The 12,396-nt window shown below is 30.5% G+C and overlaps 2 protein-coding genes across 2 annotated transcripts; one reads left to right on the top strand and one right to left on the bottom strand.

Moving 5' to 3' along the window:
• Positions 1 to 129: 129 nt before the first annotated feature.
• LOC109800666 (uncharacterized) lies at positions 130 to 2,860 on the bottom strand. The gene is made up of 4 exons (XM_029271618.2): positions 2,745 to 2,860; positions 2,625 to 2,666; positions 1,617 to 2,165; positions 130 to 1,361 (listed from the first exon to the last, which is right to left on the bottom strand). The coding sequence occupies exons 1-4, from the start codon at positions 2,823 to 2,825 to the stop codon at positions 342 to 344; spliced, it is 1,692 nt and encodes a 563-aa protein (XP_029127451.1). The 5' UTR covers positions 2,826 to 2,860; the 3' UTR covers positions 130 to 341.
• Positions 2,861 to 6,506: 3,646 nt separating this feature from the next.
• On the top strand, positions 6,507 to 7,729 carry LOC109801607 (endochitinase PR4). The gene is made up of 2 exons (XM_020362719.3): positions 6,507 to 6,892; positions 7,026 to 7,729. The coding sequence occupies exons 1-2, from the start codon at positions 6,547 to 6,549 to the stop codon at positions 7,430 to 7,432; spliced, it is 753 nt and encodes a 250-aa protein (XP_020218308.2). The 5' UTR covers positions 6,507 to 6,546; the 3' UTR covers positions 7,433 to 7,729.
• Positions 7,730 to 12,396: the final 4,667 nt, after the last annotated feature.

Here is a 12,396-nt window from a genome sequence, read left to right on the forward strand (position 1 = left end):
ATAAAGATAAAAATCTTATTAGTTGTCTTTTCCTTTTTACATTTATGACTGCATCCAGGTACTTGCTGATTCGATAAGGATAGGCGTTTAAAGCCTCGGAATCCCGTAGCATTTTCAAGAGACGAAAAATTAGTACTACTCTTTCACTCTTATGCATTAAAATGAGAAGAAAAAAATTTACATACGTTTTGGCCATAAATATTTGCTTACTACTTGAGAATTTCTTCAGCTGTGTGAATCTTTGTCAACTGATAAATAACCTTATAGCGTGACACAAACATCAAACACCAAAGGCCATTTGGGAAGTTTTAACTTCAAGGTGCTACCCCCCAGACGATTTACTATACGTTGCAAACAATAATTGAAGAAAGTAAAGGATCAGATGCTCCACTAATATCAGCACCTTTACTCCTAACATGAAGAAGATAATCAACAGCTTTTTTGGTAATAACCTCGCCAGGGATCAATACTGGTATACCCGGAGGGTATGGACATATAAGCTCCCCCGACACCTCACCAACGCTCTCCTTTATCGTTACTTTCTTTTTACTTGCAAAAAAGGCATCTCTAGGGATTAAACTCATGATTATATCATCATAGGGTGCATGAACACTAAGCACTCTCTCTTCAGGATGCTGAATGGAAGCATATGTTGCAGCCAAATGCTTTATTCCCAATAAAAGCCTTTGGACATGGACCCTAGAAGTTCCAAGATTAAATGCATAAGTAATAGATTTATTCCCAACAAGTTCACAGACGACTCCATAATCTCTGTACAAGATTTCATCTGCTTCATAACCTGATAAACCAAGCTTCCAAAAACCTACAGTGAGGCGCAATGGGTCAATTGCAGGAAAGGTGGGAAAGCTTGAATTCTCAAGCACTGATATACCAGGGATTTGTCTTAGTGTGCACTTTGCTTCACAGGCTAACGCAATTGCTTGACTGAATACAACATCAGTGCTTTCACTAAGTTGAGCTCTAGCAGCATCCAGGGATGCCAAAAGCAAATAACTAGGGCTTGTGGTTTGAAGAGTTTGGAGACATCTAGAGATTTTTTCCTTATCTACAATATTACCAGACATGTGCAGCATAGATGACTGAGTAAGAGAACATAGAACTTTGTGAGTAGACTGGACAGTCAGATCAGCCCCTTGATGTAGGGCTGAGTTAGGCAGTTCAGAATGAAATCCAAAATGTGCGCCATGAGCTTCATCAACAATCAAAGGAATTTTACAAGAATGACACAGCTCAGAAATCTCGCTCAAGTTACTGCAAATACCATGATAAGTAGGAGAAGTGATGAAGACTGCTGCTGTCTTTTTGCCTTCCATTTCTAATTCCTGGATGGCTTTCAATACCTGCAACAACACCCAGCCATCCCACCAACAGAAAAAAAAGTGAGAACTAGATAACATTATTATAAGAGAGTATTAATATTGAGAAAGATTCAGAACAAAAGCTGCTTTTCTGCATGCTGGTTTAAACCTATTTATATTATTTTTCCAACAAATATGACAATTCTATTCATATCAAGTTATCAGCTACTTACGTGGAGTAAGAGTAAATTTTCATAAAGGTGAATATAATGTGACAGTGTACAACATCTAAATCACCTGTAATTGAGTGACACCACCAGCAAAATCCCAATCATTCTCATAGTCAGGAATGATGTACTTGGGCACTGCACCAGACAACACCAAAGCAGAAATAGCTGATATATGAGAATTCCTTGGAAGAATCAGAAATTCTCCGGGAGAACAAGTTGCCATTATCGCTGCCTGTATCCCACAAGTAGTACCTCCAACAAGAAACCATGTCTGTGATGATCCAAACAGTTTGGCTGCTTCAGTTTGTGCTTCTAATATGGGACCCTGAGGACAAAAGAGATTGTCAAGCTCTGGAAGCTCAGGCAAGTCATGAACATATGGTCTTCTTCCAATGAGCCGAGTCAACGAAGCAGGTGCGGCACGCCCTCTGTTATGTCCAGGAAAGTGAAAACTGGCAGCGTTTTGTTCAGCCGAGGCTTTCAGTGCACTGACTAGAGGAGGTAGGCCATTTTGCTGAAGCAATGGAGCATTGTCACTCAAAACATGGTCTTTTGTGATTAATATTCTCCCAATGCTTTCATCTAATCCAACTGCCGGTGGTGCTAGGCTTCTTTCCTGAACAAAATAAAATCCAATGCTGTGAAGCTCTTGCACCAGATATACAACATAATACTACTGGAACAATATTCTATACCACAATTTAAACCACTTTTGCAATCTTCTCCACAACAATAACCGCAAAACGCAATCAAACCGTAGCCAATGTAATGCAAGAAAATCACTTGCTAAGTGTATAAATCTCCTCTAAAATTATATATTGTGGAACTTCACTTCAACAATTCAAATAAAGTATGAGTTCTACAATTTAATTTCGAATGCGACTAGTTTTGTGTTACAAATGCTTATCTCTTGAGGCAATTGAAATTGGGAGATACATAAGACGATGGTTGAGCTTGAAAGGCTCCAGTGCTCCACTAAAACCTCAACAAATCAATGTTATACGAAAAAAGAAGAATGCAAAGACGGAATCGAAACCGTTTTATTTGGAAACTAGAAAAGCGAGATTGGGGGAACCTGAGAGCAATGAAGCCTGAAACTGGAATCGTTGGCGAAACCCTGCAAATATTAAAATAGAAAAAGGTAAAGAGAGTTATGGAGCAGAAGAGAAAGAGAGATTGTGAGGTTGGAGCTTACCAAAAAATGGAATGGCGAAAACAATTTTGGCGTTTTGGGATTGCAAGAGAGTGAGAGTGAGAGTGAAGATGTTGGAAACATCGTATCCTTCCCACCACTCTTCTGCTTCCTGCGCCTTTTTCAACTTTATATTTAAATAATAATATTACATTACATAAACATGATTTTATAAAACTAAAATTAAAATAACACATCATTTTATATATATTTTTTATTATTTTTTTAATAATCTATTCAAAAAAAGCGTTTGATTAAATTGTATAATTCTAATTAAATATTAAATTTATTTTTAAAAATAAAATTTTTTATTTAAATTTTTTATTTTTTTTAAATAATTAAGATATTATTTTTAATTGATTAATATTAATTAAAAGTTCATAAAATATTATTTGATGTTGTAAAATATAAGTTCTTATTGAAATAAATTTATTTTAGTCCAAACTAATTTATAATATTAATTTTTTTCTTACCAAAATTTCATTAAAGATAATTTATTCGATAGTTTCTAATTAAATTTACCATTTACCAAGACTTTTCAGAGGGAATAAAATTGAGAGACATAAATAAAGAAATAATATTTCTTAAAAAAACATATTATTCTTTATTTATTCTCTCAATTTTATCCCTCAGACAAAGTCTCTGGTAAATGTAAAATAATTAGAAACTATCGAATAAATTATATTTTAAATGTATTTGGTAAGAAAAAAATTAATATATAAATTAGTTTGACTAAAATAAATTTATTTCACATAAGAACTTATATTTTACAACAATAAAATAATATTTTATGACACTTTTAATTAATATTAATCAATAAATAATATCTAATTAATTATATGTGTAACTAAAAATAAGTAAAATTTTAACTCTTTCTTCTAAATTTAATTTGAGTGTAATAGTTAATTTAACTAGTATTTTAGCATGTATATTTATTATACATAATTAAATTTATAATAAATTATATATACAAATGAATGTTATATTTAAATATATATATATATATATATATATATATATATATATATATCAAATATATGAATTATATTTTAAATTTAAGAAAAATAATTTATATTATGACATAATATTATTTTTAATAATTGATCATTTAGTTTAAATATGTTAAAAATTAATTAATAAATAAATATAATCAATAAAAATAGAATTAGAAATTAAAAGAATCTATGAAAATGTTCTTGTAAAAAAATAATCTCTAAAAATATTATCACATAAAATAATTGTTTGCATTTAATATATAGAAATTAATAAGTTTTATACTAATAATATAAAAATAGTTTTACTTAATTATCTAATTACAATTGTAAATGATAAATTTGTTATCTTTTTCAATAATTATTTTAAAGTTATACAAATTATAATTTTTAATTGATTGACTATTTAAAATATTTTATAGTACATCCATATTAAACTCAAATTTAATTTTTTTAATCAAATTTTAAAACTTGTTTTATGATTGGATTTAATCTTTAAAATTATTATTTTTTCCACGTTAGCATTTTTGTTTAACCTTTTTTCTGGTTCCTTGCTTAACGGAAATTTCTTGAACAAAAACTTGGTGTGTTTGGATGAAGAATTTTACAAATTCAAGGAATTTAAAATTTTTGGTATTTGAATTACTTTGATTTCAATTTCTATCATTCTTAAAATATTTTGTTTGGATAAATCAATTCAAATTTCTCAAATTTTAAATTGTTGGGTTGAATATAGTAATTTGATTCCATCATGATAAAATTAATTTTAAAAATATATTTATATGTTGAGATTTTTAAATTAAAATTTTTAAAAATAAATAATAACTAATTTTTAAATATTTAATAATTTTAAAAATTAATATTAGATAATATTTAATAATTTAAAAAAAATTGAATATTCAATAATTAAAAGAATGAAGAGATAACAGATAAGATAAAATATATAAGTGAAATAAGAAAAACAAATATAAGAAATTTCAAATTCTTACTTTTTTGGAAGAATTTGAAATTCTACTATTTCGAGAAATTTCACAAATACTTGAATTTTAATTTCAAATTTCTTATAAATTTTCCATCCAAACAAGATACTTCACCTCAAAAAATTTAAAATTCTTCAAATAAATAAATTCCTTCGTTTAAATTTCCCATCCAAATTAACTTTTCTCCACATTTAACGCTTGATCATTAACTACGCCATTAAACTATCATCTAACTTTGACTCTGTAGCTGCCCTTGTCTAACTACCATGTCCTTCATTTATTTTTATCTTAAACCTTAACATTCACCATAAATATATTAATTTCTATCATTGATTAAACCTTTGCCTGTAAAAAAAAATTATTAAATCTTAGACCTTTATCTTTACCAGTGTCGTTAATCATCTTTGTCAAGAAGTTATACATTCACCTTAATCATCAAAACGTATTCTTTTTACAATGAAAAGTCAAGATTAGAGTCCAAATTATTCAAAATTCAAAATATCCTCCCACTTTAAAACATCCACTTAATCCACAAAGCTGGAGGATGAAGAAATTTAATTAACTAATTAAAACGGCTTTACCGTTCAAGTTTGTTTTGCAAATGGCTGAAAGTTAAAAAAATATATCAGAAGGTTAATTTGAATCAAAATTTAAAAATATACTTATAAGGGGGAAAATTATACAAGAAATGATTAAAGTAAGAAAATTAAAATTATTAAATGAGTTAAAATTAATTCAACATATCTTTTTTTATGAAAAAAAAATCATTTATTCATATTTTTTTATATAATAACACATTATTTTTATTTTCTTTTTTTTTTCGTTGACAATAAAAAACTAGTCTAAATAGAAAAGTTGACGAAAGTTAATAACTAGAATTAATCATCCATACACTGTCAGTGTAAAGTTTTTTTACACTGACAACTAATTTTATATCTTTTAAATTATTTTATTTTATTTTTAATTTATTAAATAAGCAAGTGACATGATATTATTAAAAGATATAGTTGGTTGCCTGTGTAAAAAAAATTTACATTAATAATGTATAAGTGATTAAGTCTAATAACTAATATTCCGAACTATGCCCTTAACGTGGAGGGCAACTTACGGCACTAGAGTCAACTATAAACGGTGTAGCCTACATTCTTATTCCTTTTAGTTTTTACATCTACAAAACCCAATAAGGATACCACCCAACGTTGTTGTTAATTAATGGTTACTTAATTACGCCTTATATAGAGTTGCAAGCATATATCTTTGTCACTAAAATAGACTCATCTAATAAAAATAAATTATATCTCCCACTTAAAAGAAAAAGTCAGAAGAACGATATCATACTCATTCCACGTTTAATAGTAAAGCCGAAAGATATAAACTTAGTTATTTTATTGATATAATTATTAAGGTCAACTCTTAATAGTAAAATTTTTATCAACTTTGTAATATTATGTGAATCATATTCATAAATAAAAAAAAATATATATATATATATATATATATATATAATTCTTATTAATAAAAAAATTCGTTAAAATAATTATAAGATCTATCATAAATATTGAGAGTTAATTTAGCCTTTTAAGGATCTATTTCTAATAATGTTAAAATAATGTTTAATAAATTAACATAAATCATCCCAATAAAACAAAAATGAGTTATAAAGTCAGAAATTAGCTAGTCGACGTGTAATCTACGCTTTTATTTTCTAGAATGGGACATGGTCTGATATGGCCGAGTTCAGACACAAATGTCAACTAGGAACATTCATTGAGGAATACACTTGTTTCTTAAACTTCAAATTAAAGTCGTAGCTAGCAATAACATTATAAATACATGTCCCTTTGTGCTTTGAACTCTCAACCTTGGTTTCAAACATTATATTTAATTTCTCTAGCAGCTAGGATGAGGAAGATAGTAAACATTCCCGTTTCAGGATTATGGGTGGCAATTACCCTTGTGATGGTGAGTGGGCAAGGCATAAGTGACATCGTGACAGCAGAATTCTTTGACAGCATAATCAATCAAGCTGACGATAGTTGTGAAGGGAAGAACTTCTACTCACGTGATGCTTTCCTCGATGCTCACAATTCCTACCCTCAGTTTGGAACAAATGGCAACCAGGACGACAACAAGCGTGAGGTTGCAGCTGCCTTTGCCCATTTCACCCATGAAACTGGACGTACGTGATCAGTAATAAACTAGTATTGCTAGATTGGTGCATTTGTTTTTATTTGATGGTTACCATGCATTGTTTATTCATAGTACAAAGTGTGATTATTGAATGATTAATTAACACTCACATATGCTTGTAGACTTTTGCTACATAGAAGAGATTGATGGTGCATCAAGGGACTATTGTGATGAAACGAACACCCAGTACCCATGTAACCCTGACAAAGGGTACTACGGGCGTGGACCCATTCAACTATCATGGAACTTCAACTATGGACCAGCTGGGGAGAGTAACGATTTTGATGGATTGAATGCTCCAGAGACAGTAGCCAACGACCCTGTGGTGTCCTTCAAGACAGCATTGTGGTATTGGACACAGTTTGTGAGACCTGTGTTGGATCAAGGTTTTGGTGCAACCATTAGAGCTATCAATGGCCAACTTGAATGTGATGGTGCAAACCCTGATACTGTTCAAGCTCGTGTTAATTACTACACTCAGTATTGTTCACAACTTGGTGTCGATCCTGGTGATAACCTCGATTGCTAAGTTATTAATGTATTAATAACGGATAATTGGATATGATATGATATATATAATAATGATATCATCCATAATTCAATTCCACATAATAGTGGAACTGAATTCTAGCAGTGTTGAAGGGTTTAATAGCTGGATGAGGATACATGCATGTGGCATGCCTAATCCTCCCACTATCATATATATTATTAAATAATAGCTGCAAGCTGCTTCTGTCTCAGTTACCTTATTATTATTAAGTTCTGCTATCTGTATGAAAAGGAAAAGGAACAAAAAGAATTCTGCATGAACGCTTTTTATTACTTATTTGAAAATGCTTATTGCTTGCATATCATTTCACTTCTTTTCATACCAAAGAGTGTCTCTGCAACTAGAGACACACTAGAGTTCTGTTATAATTATTTTGATTCTTTATGAGATACGGGGAGGCAAAAAAATGAAAAATGACTAATTTTGTTTATCACTTACAAGTATATATGTTCTTTTAACCTTGGAGTTTCGTTGATTGAAAGTCATAACTAATTTCTAATTTTTCGAAATATTAAAATTCATTTAACGAACTCACTTCGTTGAAGGGATATAACTATCAATCATATCACTTCATAGTTCCTAGCAGGTGAAGTTATATTTGTGAAGGGCAATGATAGCGATGGCCATAAGCTAAGATTGATCCCTCAATAGTACATTATTAGTTCACATTCCGAAAAAATTATTAGTTAGTCTAGTATCTTTAAGTGTCCATAATTCTCACCAATTATTATATAATATGTATTTAATTTTTAACTTACAAGAAAATAATAATTACACTTGCGTGTCTTGTAAAGATTAGTTAGAAATTATGTAGTCTAAGATTATCTAGTAATTTCTTTACTCACAATTTGTTCTTTTAAAGACTTATTAATTTATTATTAATTAATTAGTATATGTTTAGATATCAATTTAAAATCACATTCAATAGAAAAATATATGTTTTGATGTAAAAAAGAAAAAGTGAAAATTTGTAAATGTAGTTTTTTTTTCCAACTTTAACTCAATTCAACTCAACTAATTTTCAAATACATCTTTAATATATGCAGTCCAAGTCACCCACTTAAGTATTTTAAAATTTGAAATATTTATTAATTAGCACTCACTTAAACTAGTTAGCTTCAGTTTAAAATGTTGCAGTTAGTGCGGCAGTGAGAGTAGTGGGGAGTAGAGGCCAATAGGTGAAAAGTTAAGAGCACAACTTGGGTTGATACGAATCTCTTTACCCTTGAATTTTTAGTTATTCTATGTTTCTCACTGGTTTGGTTTTGGAGTTTGAGTTGTGGGGAACACTTTTTGAAGCAGTGGGAGAAAATAAGAAAAGGAGGAGGCACGATATCTTCTACTTATTAGATGTATAGTGCAAGGTGGAGTTGGAGTTTTTGCCTATCTAGCTATGGCCAAAACAAATTATGGCTTCACTTTGGAATTCTATAACATGTCACAGTGGTTTCACTCCTACAATCTATATACCATTATGCTTACTTTTTTTTTTTTTTTTTCAGTGGAACTGGATTCGATCATTAAAAAAAATATATTGAATTCAAAATGTTATATATATATATATATATATATATATATATATATATATATATATATATATATATATATATATATATATATATATATATATATATTGATAAGATATTTTTCGCTTTGGGTCCAGCCTTCACGGTTTTGCTTTTGGATATCCTCCCCTCAAACAAAAGACCATGGTTCTATCCTTTTTCCAGTGAAAGCCATCAGTTCATGAGTATATCCGATGGTGGCTGGTGGCCCATAGTACTTGAGTCGCCGCTCCATCATGAACGGGACACGCCTCCTAATCCTCCATGTTACTAGGAAGACTATCATACCACTTGTGTACCGGAGATTACCACACACATACACGTGTCTGTACATTGACAATATCTCATTGATAAGAAATTGTCCGCTTTGGATCCAGCCCTCACGATTTTGCTTTTGGATATCATCCAAAAGGCCTCTCTACTAATGGAGACAACTATGAATATAAATTCATGTTCATCCTCTTGTTTGAATGATGTGTGACTTTATTTGCATCCCAATAATATATATATATATATATATATATATATATATATATATATGATAGGGGAAACAACACCACAATAATCAAGAGTATCAAAGTACGTGGCGAAAATGATTCCCCAACTTGCAAAAACCAACAAGGAGTAACAAAATAAATAAATGGTAGAAAATAACGTGAGAAAACTCTCTCAATGTGGGAAGTAAAAACTCACAGGCACAATTAAGCTCCACTATGATCAAATAAAGGTACAAGATAGTCTAATCAAATGCATAAGCAAATGCTTACAACCGGCCAATATATTAAAGCAACAAGGTCTTCCAACTGAATAATAAAGAAGAAGAAACCTCAAACTAGAGCAACTTTATAAAATTGATTTCTCCAACAACAGACCTCCAATCCACGATCCCAATGGTCAAAACGAAGATCATCGTGTTAAAAATCTGCTGTCAAATTTTTAGCCCGATTCAATGGTAAACGAAGTGGGGATCGCAATTTTACTAAAAAATGCTCTGTGTATGCAAACTAAATTTTATACTCTCTTTCTCTCTTCTTTCTCTCCCTGACTCTTGTGTAATTTTCTCTCTCTTGTTTCTAAGAGACCTCTCTCCACTTGATTTTTAAGTGAGACAAAATTTAGGCTTCTTAATTTTGGGTCTTTTTTCACATAGGAACGGAGTCCAATATCTAACAATATATATATATATATATATATATATATATATATATATATATATAAAGATCAATTTGACTATTTATTTTTATTTAAAAAATGTTCATATTTTCTTTTAATTCAAATTGACATTAACAAGCTTAATAAAAATTGTTCGGAAGGTCAGTATTAAACTTTTTTTTTTAATTTAATAACTAAGTTTAATTTTTAAATATAGAAGGATCTTGGATACTGTAAATAAAAAGAGGGGGATATATTTTAACCTTTAAACTAATATATGTGTACGAAAAGTAGTTCATATGATGACGAAAAGTAGTTAATACGATCACCTACCAAACCAATTACCCTTTAATTCACTCGTGTCTTGTATGAGCATCATGTGTTCTTTTTTTTTTTTTGTGGCAGAATTAATATGAACCTTTTAAGAGGGTTCGTGGACATAATAGCTCAAACATAGGTGTAGTGTGAGACTCATTCGTCTGTATGGCTTTTATTTTGGGTAATATAGTGTATGTAGCCTTTTTAATTTGTTATATCAAAAAGTAGAAAATTTGTCTCCCTTTTATTTATTTATTCATTTATTAATTTACAGTTGAATTGTTCGTTTGGAACTTGATAATAAGTCGATGTTGTAGTTGATGAGGTGATCAAAGAACAAGGAGTTTGTTGATGACTTTTGTCATTAATTGTCACGATAAATATATACAAGTAGACTCAATGGTTTTTAGTTGAATATAATTGTGCAGACAGTGAAAGTTGACAAATTCAAAACATTATTTTCGGTTGACACGTAGCCGAAAACACTGTAGGCTAATTTTATCCACACCACCATATCCATATGTGTAGTGTGTAGATATTAATTCACAAGCAACGAAGTAACAACATATTTCTACATATTCATCAATATTATTCTTAAGACAGGAGTTAAAACATAAATTGGCCATCATATCTAGACAAATTGACAATCATTTGCATAACCGATATATTCATTAATTCCATAAAAGCAGCTGAAAAGAGATACATAGAGACTAATGAATTATAAAAAATGACGTATATAAATTAAAGAATCCCTATTTGAAGTATACATGGATCTTTACAGTTGTTAGATCCAAGTGCATGTTATCTACCTACATCCTTTATTTATAGACCATACATATATCTTGACCTAAAGAAACCCTTGAAGAAAAGTTGACGAAAGTGATATTGTATAGCCATATATGAAAGTGGGTGAGATATCAATGACCAGGGCCTTTAGGGCTTGGTCCAGAAGCCAAACGCTGCATCCAAAAAGCCATGGTTTTCTTGGCTTCTTCATAGGCTGAGGAAGTATATGTTTGGAGGTCATTAGCTCTTGCAAATGCAAACTCCTCAGAGTGTGACAAAACCCTAGCTTCCACCCTACTTTGGCTAGTAAAAATTGCAAGGAAGATAACAACTAAGATAAAATTCAAAAGGGTGCATGGCTTTAAGGAATTCATAGTTGGAAGCTTAATTTGGTGAAAGCTAGAAAAGGAGGGTTGTTGTGTCTCACTATCTCAAATGAGGTTGTGGTTGTAGGGGAGCAGGAAGCGGTGGCATTTTATAGTGAGACAAGGGGAACAAGTAAGTGTGTTAAATTTGTGCTTGTCTTTTTGGACTCAATTAATCACCTTTTTCGGTGGACATTGCCTTCAACGTAATACGTGTTGACCAAGATTTTCGGAACTTGCCAAGCAATATCAAATAATATAATATATTATTTACCCTACAATTCAAATCAAATTAAATATGAATGTGTTGATTTTACGGATGTGTCCTTGTGATGAAGGCGAATCCTAGGGTAGTTTTGGTTAGTAGTGTTGAAAAGCCAAAGGTGTAAATACATATATTATGTTTGAAACCTAGATTGGAAATGTTGAATTGACTAAGTAGTCATATTTGATTATGCTTATGCATGAGAAAAATGAAAGGATAAAATATTACACCTACCCTAATATGACACGTAGTTTTTGACGGAGGAATTTAATTACAAGTTGGGACTTACTTCCAGTCCCAAATTCTAACTAAACTACCCACTTTTACTTTATTTCTAATAAGGAGAAGAAAAATATATACAGTAGGAAAAGAATGAAAGTCAAACGCACCTAAAAAATAAAAAAATAAAAAATGAAAGGCGTGTTAGCAGGGCTAGCGGAATCCAATGGGAGAAATAGCGCAAAAACTATGCAGGCGCACACAGACATTCTC

Source organism: Cajanus cajan, chromosome 8 (assembly GCF_000230855.2).
Source record: "Cajanus cajan strain Asha chromosome 8, NIPB_CcT2T_4, whole genome shotgun sequence".
Lineage (NCBI taxonomy): Eukaryota > Viridiplantae > Streptophyta > Magnoliopsida > Fabales > Fabaceae > Cajanus > Cajanus cajan.

What these genes read in the sequence shown, in the direction of transcription:
- LOC109800666 (XM_029271618.2), bottom strand. Translation starts at nt 2,825, where the DNA reads ATGTTTCCAACATCTTCACTCTCACTCTCACTCTCTTGCAATCCCAAA. An exon ending in TCAGGCTTCATTGCTCTCAG is followed by an intron (nt 2,166 to 2,624) that starts GTTCCCCCAATC and finishes TATTTTGTTCAG; the next exon opens with GAAAGAAGCCTAGCACCACC. An exon ending in GTGGTGTCACTCAATTACAG is followed by an intron (nt 1,362 to 1,616) that starts GTGATTTAGATG and finishes GTGTTGTTGCAG; the next exon opens with GTATTGAAAGCCATCCAGGA.
- LOC109801607 (XM_020362719.3), top strand. Translation starts at nt 6,547, where the DNA reads ATGTCCCTTTGTGCTTTGAACTCTCAACCTTGGTTTCAAACATTATAT. An exon ending in TTTCACCCATGAAACTGGAC is followed by an intron (nt 6,893 to 7,025) that starts GTACGTGATCAG and finishes ATATGCTTGTAG; the next exon opens with ACTTTTGCTACATAGAAGAG.